General features: G+C 41.3%; 1 protein-coding gene across 1 annotated transcript; it reads left to right on the forward strand.

The window, feature by feature from the left end:
* The first annotated feature begins 1,139 nt into the window (after nucleotides 1-1,139).
* Nucleotides 1,140-4,189, forward strand: purbb (purine-rich element binding protein Bb). Its single transcript, XM_071466087.1, has 2 exons — nucleotides 1,140-2,697; nucleotides 3,152-4,189. The coding sequence occupies exon 1, from the start codon at nucleotides 1,737-1,739 to the stop codon at nucleotides 2,640-2,642; it is 906 nt and encodes a 301-aa protein (XP_071322188.1). The 5' UTR covers nucleotides 1,140-1,736; the 3' UTR covers nucleotides 2,643-2,697; nucleotides 3,152-4,189.
* The last annotated feature ends 13,124 nt before the right edge of the window (nucleotides 4,190-17,313 follow it).

The raw sequence follows: 17,313 nt of genomic DNA on the forward strand, positions 1-17,313 counted from the left end.
CCATGAGAAGTGCATACCCAGCAGTTGAGAAGACTTTGAGACAGGATTTACACCATGACACAGGGAGATATAAACTAATTTTAACTGAAAAAATAAAATGTGACACTTGTGTGTGTTTTTTAAATACTCTGGACTCATGAATTCAATATTTTTACTGTTCCTGTCTGCGTGTAAATACTTCTCTGGTGTTTTCAGGACTTTAGGGACCAGGGTTTACCAAACCATCGCACCTCCTTTAAGAGTGAATTCAGCTTTTCATTACCAAAGTTGCACATCTTTCAGTCTTTAAGTTATTTATATTTGTAATGTCCAAAACAAAACCTCAGGGTTTATGCTTACACAAAACTAAAACAGATAAAAATGAAACCAAATTCTCAACATCTATTTAATACAAAGTGAAATAAACAGCAGCAGAAGTGTAACTGACAGGTGCTGCTGACATGTCCAGCTAGGAGGAAAATCAACCTGACAGAACACCTGAGCTGCAAGCGGACCTATACCGCCACCTGTTGGCCGAGCTGGGCAATGCAGGCAGAAGACACTCACAAACCATCACTGCTTAAAGCCTGGGCTGGAAGAAACATCCAGACCTTCAGGAAATCTAGCAAAACCACACTGTAAATACTCAGTTACAAGTTAAAGTCCTGTGTTCAAAATTTAACTTAAGCATTAGCAAAAAAAAATGTCATTAAAGTATCACAAGTTTAAGCACAGTATGTCTTCTGCAGAATGTTTACCTTCAGAGTTATATGATCAGAATTTTATATTTTATCATATTGGATTATTATTATTATCAATGATATATCAACATGTAAACAGAATATTGATGTTATAGGTGGTCAGAGAAATGTAGAGGAGGAACTAGTGCAGTGTGGAGCGCAAAGCGGCATAACATGAATTTTAAAAAACAACCCGACTAAAGGTTGTACATTACACTAGTGTGAATTATGATGTTTCCTGTTGCCCTTAATCTGACAGTAATAGATGTGGTTTGATACAGATGTGCTATAATTTAGGTCAGTGGTTTTCAAACGATTTTTTAAAATGACTCATTTTGGTTAAAGCTGCACAGATGACCCACAGAGAGGTTAAAGTCATTCAAGTGTTCATTCAAGGTCAGGTTTTTTTTTTTTAGCCTATGTAGTTTTATTTATGTGAAATTTTGCATGCAGAACCTTTACTTCAGTCTTTTTTTATGTGGTATTGCTAGTTTTACCTCAGTAAGAAGCCTGGGTACTTGTTCCAACACTGGCACGTTCAGTAATATTAACATTTTTCCAATAACTAAGCCACAAATCTATTTTGAACACATTAAAACGTGACCCTGGAAGTCCCCAGATTGTTTCCCACTACAACTGTGTGAAGAAAAACAAGCTATGTTGACATCGTTTTACGGCTGAGGCCAAAAAATAAAACATAATTTTATATAACATCTTATGTCAGACAAACAAGGAAAATTTCACAACCGGTGGGAGTTGGTAAAAAACATTTTACAAGAAGTACGCAAACGGAACCTCACCCTGCACCAATGGCTGATGAGGGATATTACATGTGGGCGTGATTGACTAATTCCACGGACCAATGGGAGGACTGTAACCGTGTCGACCCGCGAAAGTGACGGACGGTTGGACCAATCACAGCGCTCCCCGGAGTGCACTCATGGTGAGTGTGTAGGGGGCGCGCACCGGCCGGGGGCGCGCAGAGAGCAGCTACGCAGGAGAAGGGGCAGAAGCCGAATGGTGGAGCTGAAGATGGCGGATGGCGACAGCGGGAGTGAGCGCGGCGGCAGCAGCGGGGGGGGAGGCGGCTTCCAGCACTTCCAGAGGGACCAGGAGACCCAGGAGCTGGCGTCCAAGCGCCTCGACATCCAGAACAAGCGCTTCTATCTGGACGTCAAGCAGAACAGCAAGGGCAGGTTCATCAAAATCGCCGAGGTGGGGGCCGGGGGCTCCAAAAGTCGCTTGACCCTCTCCCTGTCCGTGGCGGCGGAGTTCCGGGACTACCTCGGGGATTTCATCGAGCACTACGCCCAGCTGGGGCCTAGCAGTCCGGAGCAGATAGCGCAGGCTTCCGTGGGAGAGGACGGCGGGCCCCGGCGAGCGCTCAAGAGCGAGTTTCTCGTCCGGGAAAACCGCAAGTACTACCTGGACTTGAAGGAGAACCAGCGGGGGAGGTTCCTCCGGATCCGGCAGACCGTGAACCGTGGACCTGGCTTTGGAGTCGGGGGCCCTGTGGGCGGCATGCTGGCCGGCCAGACCATAGCCCTTCCGGCCCAGGGGTTAATAGAGTTTCGAGACGCCCTTGCTAAACTCATAGATGATTACGGGGGAGACGACGATGAGCTGACCGGGGGCTCCGCCGCCGGGGGCTACGGCGAGCTCCCCGAGGGCACCTCCATCATGGTGGACTCCAAACGGTTCTTCTTCGACGTCGGGTCCAACAAATACGGGGTGTTCCTGCGGGTGAGCGAGGTGAAGCCCAGCTACAGGAACTCTATCACCATCCCCTTCAAAGCCTGGAGCAAATTCGGAGGAGCTTTCTGCAGATACGCCGAGGAGATGAAGGAGATCCAGGAGAGGCAGAGGGATAAGCTGTACGAGAGGAGGGATGAGTCCGAGGGAGACGACGTGGATGACGACTGAGAGCACCAAGCCAGACAGCTGTTAGTCCAGCGACACACAGATCTGCAATATAGGGGTATTTTGCAAAAAAAGGAAAAAAAAGATAAAGTGCATGACAAATCGTGCTGTTATAGCCTACTAAAGTATCGTGGCGTTAAAAAAAAGTACATGTGCAGGGAATTATTGGTGTATTATCCTAAAGTTTGTAGGGTTGAGGGTTGGAGTGGTTGTGTGAATCTGAAAGTGGAAAAAAAAAAAAAGTGGACTAAATGTGTAAATGAGATATATCTCATTGGCTGAAAAAAAAAAGAGTGCTTTATTGTAAAAACGACACAAAAAAGAAAGAGGAAAGAGAGAACATACTAAAACCAGCAAATTGGTTTTTATAACTAGAAATGAAGCCAATGAATGCTTTCCTATCTGCAACATAGTTTATATTTAAAGAGTGAGGAGTCAACCTGTTTAAGATGTTTTCCTTGCTCACTTTAAGGAGAGAACTAGCATCCATTGTATTTCCTGTTCCGGTCCAGGTCTCTCCTCAGTGGGCAGTTTGTGGGATCCTTGCAAGTCAGTCAGATGAACCTGAGAAGAATGTATAGAGAGCTGCCGTCGCTCTGTGGATGCTTTGCTTCAGAGACGAGGAGCTGTCAAACAACACAGAGCTGAGCAGCAGCAGCAGCAGCAGCAGCAGGCCATTAATTGAAAAGACTACCCAAAAATGTTAGGGGAAGTTACTGAGAGGATTATCTGTAAGCCCAAACAACAAGGGCCTCGTGGACTAAATTAAAGCTTTGACTCCAGTAGTCAATTACGGTGCAGATCAGCTGGGTTTTATGTTATACATACAATCTTAGCAGTGTTTTCAAAGCATAATTCAGATAGTTTGAAGTAAGATTCACATTCAGCGAGGACGAGCAGTCTGTTTCCTGACACCAGAGCATCCCTGGTGTTTGAGAACGGCTGCTTTTGGAGAGCCGACACGTGGGGAGAGGAGCGTCTTTTGTGTTCACCCCACCTTGGACAACACACAGATATATGTATGGGACTTTTTTAACGATGCTCATTTGCTCCCACACGCCACTACAAGGGTCCAAACACCCGGCAGAGCGTCTCTGATCTTGTAGCTCAGCCGGACTGCGGAGCATCGGCGACCAGCTTTCGCCATCAGCCTCTCTGTCGTGGTCAGAGCTGGACGGACGTCGGTCTCAACCAGCCACAGGCCACGCTCTGACGTCACTGACGACATCTTCCAACGCGTGAAGACCCTGGACAGAAACACAGTGATGGATGTTTTCTTTTTTTCGTTTGTTTTTTCAAAAGAGAACTATATTGAAATGAGATTCTACTTATAGGAAAGATATTACCAAACAAACCAGCAACAGATATTTTCAAATACTTATAAAGGAAAATGTATTGTGTAAAAAAGAATTTCAAGACTAAAAAATAAAAGAAAAGGTTAATTTCTTAAAACAAAGTTGTGACTCAAACCTCCAGATTATTTTTCATTTTGTTTTTCCTAGAGTGAAAATATAACACTTCCTTAATTAAAACTACTTTAAATGCAATAACCAACGTTGTGACTGTATATTTTTAAACCTCTGTATTCATATTTTAATATGTAACACGTTCGGCAGCCTGGTTTCCGCAAGGAGATAAAGAAATATGATGATTTTCATTATCAAACTGATTATTATTTATTATTGATTGATTACCACTGGCCCAGAAAGTGTCAGGAAATTGTGAAAAGTTCTCAGAGTCCAAGGTGACGTCTTTAAACTGCTTGTTTTTTCAGTCCAGCAGTTGAAAATTGAATCTTTCGAAACAGAAAAGTGGCAAATAATCACACCTGAGAAGCTGGAACCAGAGATTCTATGATTATTATTATTATTATTATTATTATTATTATTATTACTTGTTAATCCAATAGTTTTCCAGTGATCAGCGTTAATTTATTTTTTTTTTAACAGTTTTTCCGTCTCTGAATCTAAACCTCTTCTCATTTCTGGCTGATCTTTGTCCAAAGTTGCGTGATGCACAGAGAAACCCGCACTGGGAGATCCAGCAATGTCAAATCCAGACCAGGATTACTGTGCTTTCACTTAAGAGGTCAGTGTGAGGATTTAAAAAGACGCCACAGGCAGCATCTAAGGCCTCAGCCACATATTGAAATAAGTCCAGGCCGGCTACTGACAATGACTTTAGTTACTAATCAATCATTTGATCAATATATTATCAGAAAGAGTAGAATATATTTATTGGAAGTTCCTAAAGTCAGAGATGATGTCGTCAGAGGTCTTGTTGAAGTCCTGAAGATATTCAGTTTATTATTATCAGAGATGAAAAAGACCAGTAAATCCTCACGTTCGAGAGAATTTCTGTCATTCCTCCTTAAGAAATCAAAATCCTAATCAAAGGATTATTAAAAATGGCTGCTGATTAATTTTCTGTCAGTCAAGGAGCCGTCTTTTTGTGTGATTTTAAAACCAGATTAAAACCACGTTCTCTGCTGAAGTTTATTTCCGTATCATTGATCTTGTTGAATTGATTTAATGTTGCTCATTAAGGACAGAACAGTAGACTGATGTAAGAATTAAAGCTGCAATGAAAAATCAGTCAAAGGATAATTAATGACTAAAAGTAAAGTGGGATTACTACAAACTGTACTTACAGTATCAGAAGAAAAGGCTGAATTATTATTTTATTATTATTACATTAACGTAAATGTGGATGGTTGAGGTGGAGATTAACTGCTGCTGTTACGATGCATCATAACTTATAAACTCCTGCTGTAAAAATTCAGAAGTGACTATTATGGCTGAAACAAGAGGTCGATTGATAGACAATTAATTGGTCACCTTTGACAATTGATTAATCATTTCATAACCTCTGGTTTCAAGCAAACTGGAGAGATCACAGTCGATTCTAAGAAACTGTTGGTGCCAGTTTAAAAAAAAACTTTTTTATAGACTTATTGATTAAATGAGAAAATAACTGGCCGATGAATCGTTAGTTGCAGCTCAAGTCAAGAGAATCCCCACCTGAATATTGATTATTGATTAATCATCAGTAAATTTCTAAGCACAAATGTTGTTTGATCTTAGTTTGTCAGATCTGATGATTCGCTGCTTTGGACTGTTTGAATCTGAAGGCTCGGTGAAGCTGTGATGGACGTCTTGTCAATGCTAATCCAGAAAATAATTGATTTCAGCCTCTCAAACATGAGGATTTTCTGCTTCTCTTCATCAAATATTAAAGTAAATTCATGGCCGGGTTAAACTCCAAAGGGGCCCCTGGGCAAAATTTGTTGCTGGGCCCCTGCTGTCTCTTCAGGAACAGAAACCAATCATATTCTGAAGCTACATCTGCACTTCGTCGTTTTAGTTTTAAATGCTTCCCTTTAAGTTCACTCCTGACGTCCACGCGCCTTAAACTGAGACTTTCAGAAACGCTGCTGGAACCGTTTTAGTTTGAAAACTCCAGAAAATGTAAGTGTGGACGGGCAGAGGCGATGACGTGGACACCTCCAGCCGCTCCCTGATTGGCTCTTATCAGCCTGGACCACCAGTGATGAAACAACATGAATAATGAATTAAAGTGTTACTGACTTGATGTCTTTGCAGCAGCTGTTGTTTAGTTAAATTTGCTGTTCCTGGTTCGTGGTATTTCTTGCAACCAATCAGCGGCAGAGTAGACAATCAGCTTCCTGTTTCCACGAGCTCGCTCATGCCCAGTGCACATGATCGTCGGGACCGAGATCGATTTCGTTTCAAAACTCTGTTTTTTAGCCTAATTTAATAGTTGATTGACAGAAAATTAATTGGGATACATTTTGATTATTGATTAATCGTTAAAGTCATTTTTTAAGACAAAAATGTAAAAAAAAATCCTGTTACCAGATTCTCAAATGTGAATATTTGCTAATTTCTCAGTTTTCCTATGACAGAAAACTCAACATCAGACTAAACAACATAAGGATGTAGCATGTAGAACTGCAGCTCTGCAGTATTTCTATGCTTCATCCTCTTTCTATGTGTTAATCACGTGACACAGAAAACATTGAAGGAGTTTGATAAACACTTGATGAGAAATGACCCTGATATAAACTGAAGCAGCTCTTTAACTCAGGGTCTTTTATAAGACAAGATGGAGGAGTGAAGGTCCCACAACATTTCAAACAAATCTGTAATTAAGCAAATTATGGGGACGTGAATGACCCGAAGTGAACCTGGGGAGGTTGTGGGCGAACGGGAAAATAAGAGAAAACACGGAATTTAGAGATCAGTCCAGAAAATAATCAGCAGATTCAGCCACAGAGAAAATGATGCTCAGTTCCAGCCCTGACGGGACGTGAGTATCAGATGGTCGTTGCAGCGGGGCATGAGGAGCATATGCTTTACAGTTGCTCTCCTCCCACACACACACACACACACACACACACACTGTTTGGCATGACGCAGCAGCTGTCTCTCAAGTTAATAAAGACTCTGCAGGAAACAGCTCCACACAACCAGAGCTTGTTCTCCAACAAATCGAACCGACATGGCGTCTTAGTCGTGGTCCCTCGGCGCTCTGCCTCCACCTCGTCCCTCATGGCGCCCATCAGATGAGCGTGTTGTGAGGAAACATACAGCTGAACTTGTTTTCTGACTCTAGTGTGAGGAACATAGTGGTGAAGAGACTTGAGGGTAATTTGATTCCCTCACCCCCCCCCACCCCGTGCTGATCTGTTCTCCTGTTGTTGAAGCCTGTTCGCTGGTTCTCCTTCGCCCAGACCCCTTCTTCTCCTCCGCACCCCCACTCACTCAGTAGTTCCCTAAGTTTGGCAGCTGTTAGGCAGCCATGCGTCCGCTGTAAGGGCCTGCTGACAGGGCACGCCGGCTATTTTAATGTGGGAGGCCTCGGCAGACTTGACATTCCTAGTCAAGGAGTCAGCTGTGCCATTAGGACCTCATTGCCTGGGGACACGGTCGCACAACAGTTTGATTGTGCTGAGATGGGCTCACAAGATCCTCCTGTAGAAACTCCCTCAGCTGTGTGCAGGCAGGTACAACACGTGTAGCTATAACAGATGTTTCGTTCATATCAGTGAGGACTGTGGTGAGAGGAGAGAGGCTCTGCCATTAGTCCCCAATTATTTCTATGGCTTCTTACAAGCTCCAGGACATGATTACTGTCCAATAACGTTTTATTAGGAGAAATGATGTACAATCATGTGGACAAAATGACCCAGAAGGAGAGGGGGGGGGGGGGGCAGTAGAGAGGGCAGTGTTGCCAGATGGGACTGACACAAACTGCCCAATCGTCTTCACTTAAATGAACAGACAGAAACAGGTCAGAAAAGGTTGCAGTGGATTCATTGAGTTACACTGTGGGCTTTTTTTTTTGGCCCACATTTTCCTTTAATCTTAGAAAATGAAGAATGCCGAATTCACAATGAGCAGTTCCTGTTTTCAGCGCGCCACTGGATGTACTGACATCTAACAACGTATTACTGCGATGCTGGAGAAAACCTTAAAAGATGATAAATCTTAGTCAAGTTCTGCAGAAAAGATCCTCATTTTACTATGATTTCTACCATTTGTTTCCCATGGACGTCTAAGATAATGATATCATTGAAAAGTGAATGTAAAAGTGTGCATCATGTCTTCACTGAGTTGGCATTTTGAACACACTGAGGCAACCTGCACTGAGGCTTTTAACCTTGATGTCGTCCATGAGATGCAACTGACTGACCTGTTGTCACTAGAGCTCCAGAGAGAAGCCTGAGAGAGGAGATGTAAAACTACACTGAGATGGTTTTTGGTTCTTAAAACCACAAATATATCTTCTGATGGAGATCAACACTTCAGATAAAACGCAGAAGAAGAGTTAAATATTGGATCTTTAAGGTAGACTACTTTAAAACCCTTAGTATCACAGTCAAATATGAACACATAGACATGATTCATTCATTCAGCATGACCTACACTTTCTGATGATACTCCACTGTCCATCACAAATAAACTATAAACCCACTTAGCAACCACAGTAAAAAAGATGCACTTGATAGTACAGAACTTGCCTTAGAATCATCACATTTTTAGGTTTTCTTCACTGTTGAAGTGATTCATTGATAGTTGTCAGAGGAACTCCTAACAGCAAATAATATTAATGGATTTTTTAGCTCCTGTCATTATTCTTCATCTTACTTCAATTTGAGGAATAATCATGGTCTAGGTTTTGGAACTACGGCTCCCATAAAGCTTTGGGGCATGTAAACAGGAAGTGTAAAGTTTTACTGTGAGTTAAGCTGTGGGCTACAACTTGAACCCCTGTTTTTTTTTAGCCTATTTATTTAAATTTTACCAAAGTAGCAGAGTTGAAAGTATGCCGAATTACCTTTTAGTTGTTCCTTTTTGCAACATACTCATGAATGTACAGTCATCTGTTACTGGATTACTTTGATATTGAAGGAAACTTAAAAACTTGAATATTCTCAGGGTAGTTCTGTAATAATAAGGAGCATCTTTTTTTAGTGATTTCTAAGTGGATTTATGGACATTTATTCACGATGCACATCAGAGATATTGATACTTATGGGAAAGGTGAGTCACACTTGATCAAACAACATGTGTATCAATATGTGTGTTGAGATTTGACTGACTTATGACTCTCTCTCACCTCGTGCTTTGAACTTTACATATTTGAAACAAAAGAAGTAAAGAAAACTCATCATATTTCACATGGAATGATTATCTTCCCTTTATGCAAATATTACTGTAATTTAACGTCTATTCTGAACCTAGTCTGAATTTGACAGCTTTGTTACGGTGCCATGGAAAGTTGGCAAACTGCAGTGTTTCCTCCTCCAACAACCAACTGAATTTAACTGGCCTCTGTCTGATACAGCTGATGTAATATACAGGCATCCACTAAAAGAATAACTACTTGAAATATTTATTAAATTAAAATGAGAACAAGACAAGACAAGATAAAAAGGGAGAGGTGAGATCACGTTGGGTGTCAGGGAGTTCAGTTTTAAAAGTGAGAACAATTCGTGTCATGTTCTTGGAAATTACAGTGCAGCTGAGCGTGCTCTCAGCGGTGTTCCACTCGCTCTTCTATTAACGAAGCCCTCTGTGGATATTAAAGCAGCATGTAATGTTGCACATTACAAGACAGCTTCATTTCCTGGGTGCTGGGCTGAGAGGCCCGCCCCCCACGGTTCCTAATGAGAGCAGGCTGCTGCAGCTTAAGATCACAGACCTGCAGTGACTCACAGCAGTTCCCAGTTCTTTTACACTTTGTTTTTGCACAGTGCATCTAAAGCATATAAATACTGTCTAACTCTGATATTTTCAGGCCCTTTTGTCATATTTTCATGTTTTCCAATGAGAAAATGTAGCCATGGCTCCTGGTGGCTTCACAGCTCAGTCCGTCCATCACTTTGGTCCAGACTGAAATATCTCATCAGTGTTGGGATGTTTTGCTGTGAAACTGTAAAGACACTCATGGTCCTCAGAGGATGAATCCTAAGCAGTTTGGGGATCCCCTGTAGCACCACCAGCAGGTCACATCTGGCCTACGGAGGATTTTCGTTTTGTGTCACCAGCTGTGCCCACCTTTACCATAGTGGCCTGTCGCCTAGCAACCTTGACAACACCTAAATTTTTTACAGAAACTTGAGATTTTAAGGCCCTTGGTTTTAACAGTTGCATCACTAGCTGTTGAACTGAACTGAAACACAAGACTGACATTTAAAAGTGTGATCCTCAGGCTCTCTGTCGGTGCCTATTATTTTCATAATCAGAGCAGCTCTTGGGGATTGGCTGGGCCACGAAGGATCCAACAGTAACAGCAACTACATAGTGAATAGCATCTTATTCTTCACTGGAAAGCCTGAAAACCAGCATCCCTCATGACATGTACGTGTTAAATCTGTCACATGCAGAAGAGTGTGGCTGGTGGGCAGAGTTGCTGGTACCCTACTTCTCACATTTGCAAACTGTGTTACACAACCACACATTTTGTACACAGTTCAATTCGCAAATTATTCAAATCTATTTTGGTACATTCACACATTAGCATTTTTGTGTGTATCTGCCAGTAGTGTAGGACACCGCTCAGCTGCACTCTGGATGATAGAGTGGCTCTGCAAACTGATCACGGTGTTACATCAGACCTCTCTCCGCTGCTGTGTCTGTGGAGCCAGGTCAGTTACAGCGTCATGAACGGAGCAGGAGGCCACAGATGTCCTTCACTTACCAACACGACAACGTAAAATACTCCACTACAAGTAGCCTAATAATACTGCATGAATAAATATTTGAAGTACCAACATATTGTGAGAAATATCAACTGTAAAACATGTATACTATATGTAAACCCATACAGAAATGTAATATATATACAGAGATGGACAGAGTACTCGACCCCAGTACTTGAGTAAGAGTACAAATACTACCGGTCAAAATTTACTCCGTTACAAGTAAAAGTAGCTCAGTCTAAATGTTACTCAAGTAAGAGTAAAAAAGTACTTGCTTTTAAAGGTACTTAAGTATCCAAAAGTACATGCTTTTAAATTTACTTTAAGTAAAAGTAAGAGTAAGAGTAAACTTCTTATTTTTCACATCAATGAATTACTATAATTTTTTCTAAATGAATTTAAGGACCTTTTAACTCTTGTTTCTGAGAATTAACTCTTTGAAACCACCTGCACTGATGTGCTTGCTTTTAGAACCACAAAGTTATATAAAGGCTGCAGAAACACCTATAAAAACAAATAAAATGAATGGGATCGTAAGAGGACAGCAGATGTTGCAGATGCAGTGTTTATTAACAATCATTAAAACTGTAACCAAATGAACCTGCACCGTCCAACTAACTCTCTATCATTTAGCTAAGTTGGGAACTGGAACCCCCTCAAAGACCAGTGTTGTCCCCAGACCACTGGTTGAGAACCACTGCTTTACAAAAAATTACATCTCTGCTTTCAATAACTCAATGTTGAAGTCACTTGACTTTCCAGGAAGGACATGTACCAGTACAATATAGGAGCACAACAAACTCTGTCTCCCCATGTCTGTCTTGTCTTGTCTCTTGTCTCTATTATCCGCTTTTACGTAGATCCCAGTGGAGAGCGTGCACTGTGATAGGTTTCATTCTTTGACAAACACAGCTTGTGTCCAATAGTATTTTAGAATAAAAAAAAAAATTTCCAAAAAGAGCAGACCTGAAAGTAACGAGTACTTTTCAGCCTTCCTAGAAATTTACTCGAGTAAAAGTAAAAATATTTGTCTTGGAAATGTATTCAAGTAAGAGTAATAAGTACCAAAGAAATCTAATACTCAAGTAAAGTACAAATCCTCTGGATATGTACTTAAGTACAGTACTCAAGTAAATTTACTCCGTTACTGTCCACCACTGTATATATATGTAATATATGTCTGTTTATCAAGAGTGATGTTGCCATATATGTCACCTAATAGGGGATATATTATTATCACATCTATACATCCACTGGATATATTAAGATATAAGTTTCTAACATATTTAAAATACCCATAGTGTGTGTATATATATATATATATATATATATATATATATATATATCATTGTTTCTAATTAATCTTAAACATATATTGACAGATTTTGGGATGATATATATATTTATGTAACATGTCTACACTATAAACATACATATTTGTATGGACTACACATATAGTTCAATAAATGAAATTGTTCCAATTTGTAATAGGTTTCATAATAATTTTTATACATATGTTTTTATTTGACATGTAAATATATTTCATTTATGGAAATGTTATATATGTACTTATATTACATTTGCGTATGGGAAGTTTCTGAGTAACTTGTTCGATAGTAAACTGTCTCCAGTAACTGATCTCTGATCAGCTCATTGATCCTGAATCACTGATGCTTCAGAAGGATCTGACTGTTGCAGCTGCTCCTGGTGGAGCTGCGTTAACTATGTCATATACAGTTTACATTTACATTTAGTAATGACACAGATGTTTTTATCTAAAGCGACGTACAGGGAGGATCAGCACTAAAGCTTCAGTGCAGTAGAAGAACTTGGTCTAAGTACTAAGTACTAAATCTATTCAGTAAGGTGAAAGGTGCAAGAAGATCAGGTAAAGACGTGCACAGTGTGCATTTAGTTAATTTAGTCCCATGGTTCCCAACCGAGGGGTCGGGCTCCTCCAGAGGGTGACCAGATCAATCTGAAGGGTCATGAGATGATTAATGGAAGAGGAAAGAAGAAAAGTCAAACAATTATTTAAATGAACCCATCTGAGAAGTTTAGAGGGGAAAGGGTCACAAGCCAGAAAGGCTGGTTTGTATCAATGTGTTGAAGTTTATCATATGTTTTGTCATATGTATATGTCATATGTAAAAAAACTAGTAACTCCAGCTGTGAGGTGAATTTAATGGAGAATAAATTTTAAAGTGTAAAAAAATGAAAATACTCAAGTAGAAGAACCTGAGGAAGCTGGTGTTCAGACATTCAGCCCAGTGATGGAGGATATAATTGTAGCTCCACGTTCTGTGCCAAAGCTAAACGATAACAATAACTAGCATTAGCATTTTCCTTTTCCAGCAGAAATTCTCAACTGCTCTGGCACCACTTTGCAGATTCTACATGCACATTTCTACACTGTAAATTAGTTCATCTCAGAGAAAGGATGGATGAAAAGCTCCACGTCCCCAGTGACCTCCCATCACCACTCTCAACCCACTCTCACCTCCCGGGCAGTGCCGCAGTACTGTGTGCAAGCATGCACATGTGAAGGGGACTAATGCAGCCTGTGAGCAATGTAATACCTCACTAGGCAGTGTGCCAACCCAAGCCAGGATTATACCACATGCTCCCAGCAGTCCATTACTATCACGCTAGGATCACTGAGATCCAACCCCACTGACTCGTATGAGCGTCGGTGTGAGTGTGTCGGGCCCTCACACAGCGAGGTGGTGGAGGAAGTCTGCACATCCTTCACTTAGGTAATGATACAAACATGTAAAATACTGTAGAGTCGCTCATTAATCTACATTAATGTAGATTACATTACTGAACTATTATTATTACTGATATGACTGATTATGGGGTTTGTTCTGCTGTGTAGTTCAGTTTCTCAGTTCAGCTCCTTGTCTTTGAGTGAATGAATAAAAATATAGCAGATTTTAGGTAAACACTCAGAGAAGCCAAATCCTGCAAGGTTAGATGGTGGGTCCAGGTGGGCAGGGCTTGAGGGGGACTGCTTTGTTGTGACATCACAAAGTTCCAGAAGTCCTGATGGCTGGTTTTAAGGCTCAGTTTCTGAATACAGGCTGTGTGCATTTCTCTGTGGACTGAGGCTTTGATACTTTCACAGTATTAATATAGAACCTAGACCTGCTTTATAATCACAAACACATGGACATCTACCTTTAGACTGGATGAGACCTTCAAGATTACTTACATAACTCGTAATTTTTACTCTGTTTTTCTTCAGTGCATTTCTCTGTGGATACAGCTATAACAGTCACTGCCCTTGGTCATGCCCCAAGCCCAGCTCATCTAGATCCACCATCCAAGCTGAGCAGAAGTACAAAGTACAAAGCCGTAACTACAGAAACAGTGTCTTTATGAACCAGATATTTGAACCAGACATTTCCCAAACTACCGAAACGACATTTCTGCTCTCTGTCATCTAAAGAGCAAACAGTACAAACCAAATATATTCTTGTTTATTCTTAATCTGTTTTGCTCATTTGACCTAGTTTAATAAATGTGTCTTTTAAAGGTAGATTAACAACATCAAATAATGGGAATTTCAGAGGCGGCAGCTCCTCCTCTGCTAAGCTAGGCTAAAGTGCTTTTCACTTTTTCTCTCCATTATGTCTAGATTTAGCTGCTGCATTATTTATGTGCTGTAATAAACTCAATATCTAAGAGCATCAAAATTGATTTTTTTTTTTTTGACAGGAAACATTAGCTGTAGCTAAGGTTATTGTACCAGTTAACGGTAAGTGATTGCAGTTTGCTTTTTACATGCTGTTATTTGTGTTTTTTCACATAAATTACACATTTCTGTAGCATGATAATTTCTATATGGTGAGGTAAGCTGCTGCTTTTTGGGGTTTTAAGGCGGCTGGTCGTGTTTTTACAGATACTACGATTCAGCGTAGCAGGACAGCTGTAGCTGAAACGACATATGCAGACACAAGGAGAGTATCTGAAGAAGAGGGGGGAGAATGATGGCGGGTAAAAGTGACAAAGTAAAGAGGAAGAAAAGCAGAAGGAAGGGAGGGTGAGAGGTGCACGAGAGGGACCTGTGTTTGTATGAAGCAGAGAGAGAGGGATGGCGGCAGGGAGCGAGAAGAAGCATGATCCTGCTGTGAAGCTGGGCTGCTGGGCTATATTTAGCTTCTGTTGCCATGTGCCGGGAATGTGCATGGCAGAGGGAGACACACACACATACACACACACACACACACACACACACACACACACACACACACACACACAATAGGTTCACAACTGGTCATGCACTCCTGCACATGTGAGTGTGTGTGCAGATCAATGATCCAGTTTCAGGGATGTTTTTCTTATGATTTCAGACATGAGATCATCTGCACATCGACCCCACGTTCCCCACGTCTGCATTAGATGTGAGGGGACGTATGGAATATGTGCTTGTATTCATGCACGCACATGTAAACATGAGTGTTCTCCTTTCTGTCACACATACTGACACGTGATTTTTAACGTCTTAGCCAATCACCAAAACTGGAGAAATCAACTGTAAAAAAAAAAAAATGTTTTGTGCTGCACGTGTTGAAAAACGGGCACTGAACCGACCCTTCAGTGGGAAACAGACTGAATGAATCCTGTTGGAGTTTCCTCAGACCTGGATAAAACAAGTTAAACAAGCACGGATCCTCAGAGAGAGTGTATTTTGTATTTTGAGGCAGCGGCAGGACAGAGACACGGTCGATACAAGCTTTGATGTGCTGTGTTTTCTCCTCAGCTCTTGACCCCCCCTGTACTATTTTGCCTCTTTAAAGTTGAATGCACATCACTCTCTAATCTGGTTTTTGCATCCACAATGTCGAGCAGCGCCACAGAGCAGAGCTCAGCATCTCTCATTGGTGTGTAGTCAGTCAAGAAACGGCCTAAGGTGTCGCCATGCAAACCCGCGCAGCCCCTACCAATGAGGAGACGTCGACTTCCTCTGAAACGACTCTGATTGGCTGAGGCTGTGAAGGGTAAGAACAGGCTGACATTCAATTTGGTGAGGGCTGTGAAATTTTAGATTACAGGCAGTTGTGTGTCTGTGTTTGGTATTTGCACTATGAATAAAGCACATAACTAAGTACGTTTACTCAGGTACTAATTTAACAGGTGCTGCACATGAATCTTTCTATTTCATAACAGTCTTGACTTGCGAGTTAAAACATTCGTGCAGAACCTGGGGGCCAGGACAGCAAAAGCTAGAGGATCTACTGTATATGAGGTCAGTGATTCGCTGATATACATATGGCTGCACCAAGTTTTGTGAGGCCTTAAAAGTCTGGATTAAATCCTGAGTTTAACAGGGAGCCAGTGTGGTGACACAGTCATGCAGCTGAGGTTTGATAACAGCACGAGGAAAACAGATCGTTACAACCGTCCACAGAGAGGAGACGGAGCGATGGGTGGCGTGTTTGAGCTGCTGCAGGATAAGAAAGGAGGTTGTTCGACAATAACTGGAAATCACGGCGCTGAATAACTGACTGTTATCTTTCTCAGAGGGAGTCAAAGACGGCCCTGAGGTTTCTGGAAGCAGGCTTTAACCACAACCAAGATGCCTGACCACATCACTCTTAGCTTCTTTACACTGGCTCCCAGTGTATGTTTGTAAGAGCTGACTGTAAGATCTCACTGATTACCTCTCAGGCTCTTCATGGCCTTTCTCCCAGTTAAGTTTGTGACCTCTGGGCACCATATGAGCCAGTATGTAGCTGGAGGACTTGTATCTGTTCCAGAGACCCAGCTGAAAACTGAGGGGGACAAAGCATTTATGACCTTGACGCTGGAACAACCTGCTCGAGGAAATCAGGCCGACCGAGTCAGCGACATCTTTTGAAGCCCTTTCTGGAGCATACAGTTATTGTAGAGCCTGTTATCTTCTGGAATCAGTTTTATCGTTTTATCTTACGACGCTGATGTTATTTTTGTTCATTTTTATTAGACAATAACTTCAGTTTTGTTGGAATTCAGCTGCAGGAAACTATGAGACTGATCTCACTCATACAATTGTGCAGAGTAGACAGATTCCTCTGGATTCAAAAATACATAAATCTGGACATTTTCTGCATAACTATGATAAGAGAAATAGCCAAATGTACGTACTGTATAATGTGTCCTAAAGGGAGCATGTCTGGAACTCCACAGGTTCAGAGGAGCACAATCCAGTTCTTTAGACAATCTAATAAAGTCTTATTATTCATCACAGTAAACACAACATCTCTGTGCTTTTTACTGTTGTTCAGGCAAAACAAGAAATTTGAATATGTGAACTTGGACTTCAGGAAATAATTTTATACTCTGAACAATCTGTCCATTGTTAAAGAAAATAACTGTCAGATGTATTGACAATGAAAATACTTGTTGGTTGCAGCCTGACTGTTTTTCTATGGTGAAGGAATACGACCTCGCATCAGGTTTCCT

Source organism: Trachinotus anak, unplaced genomic scaffold (assembly GCF_046630095.1).
Source record: "Trachinotus anak isolate AG129_WGS33_773 ecotype Australia unplaced genomic scaffold, CSIRO_AGI_Tana_v1 ptg000028l, whole genome shotgun sequence".
NCBI lineage: Eukaryota > Metazoa > Chordata > Actinopteri > Carangiformes > Carangidae > Trachinotus > Trachinotus anak.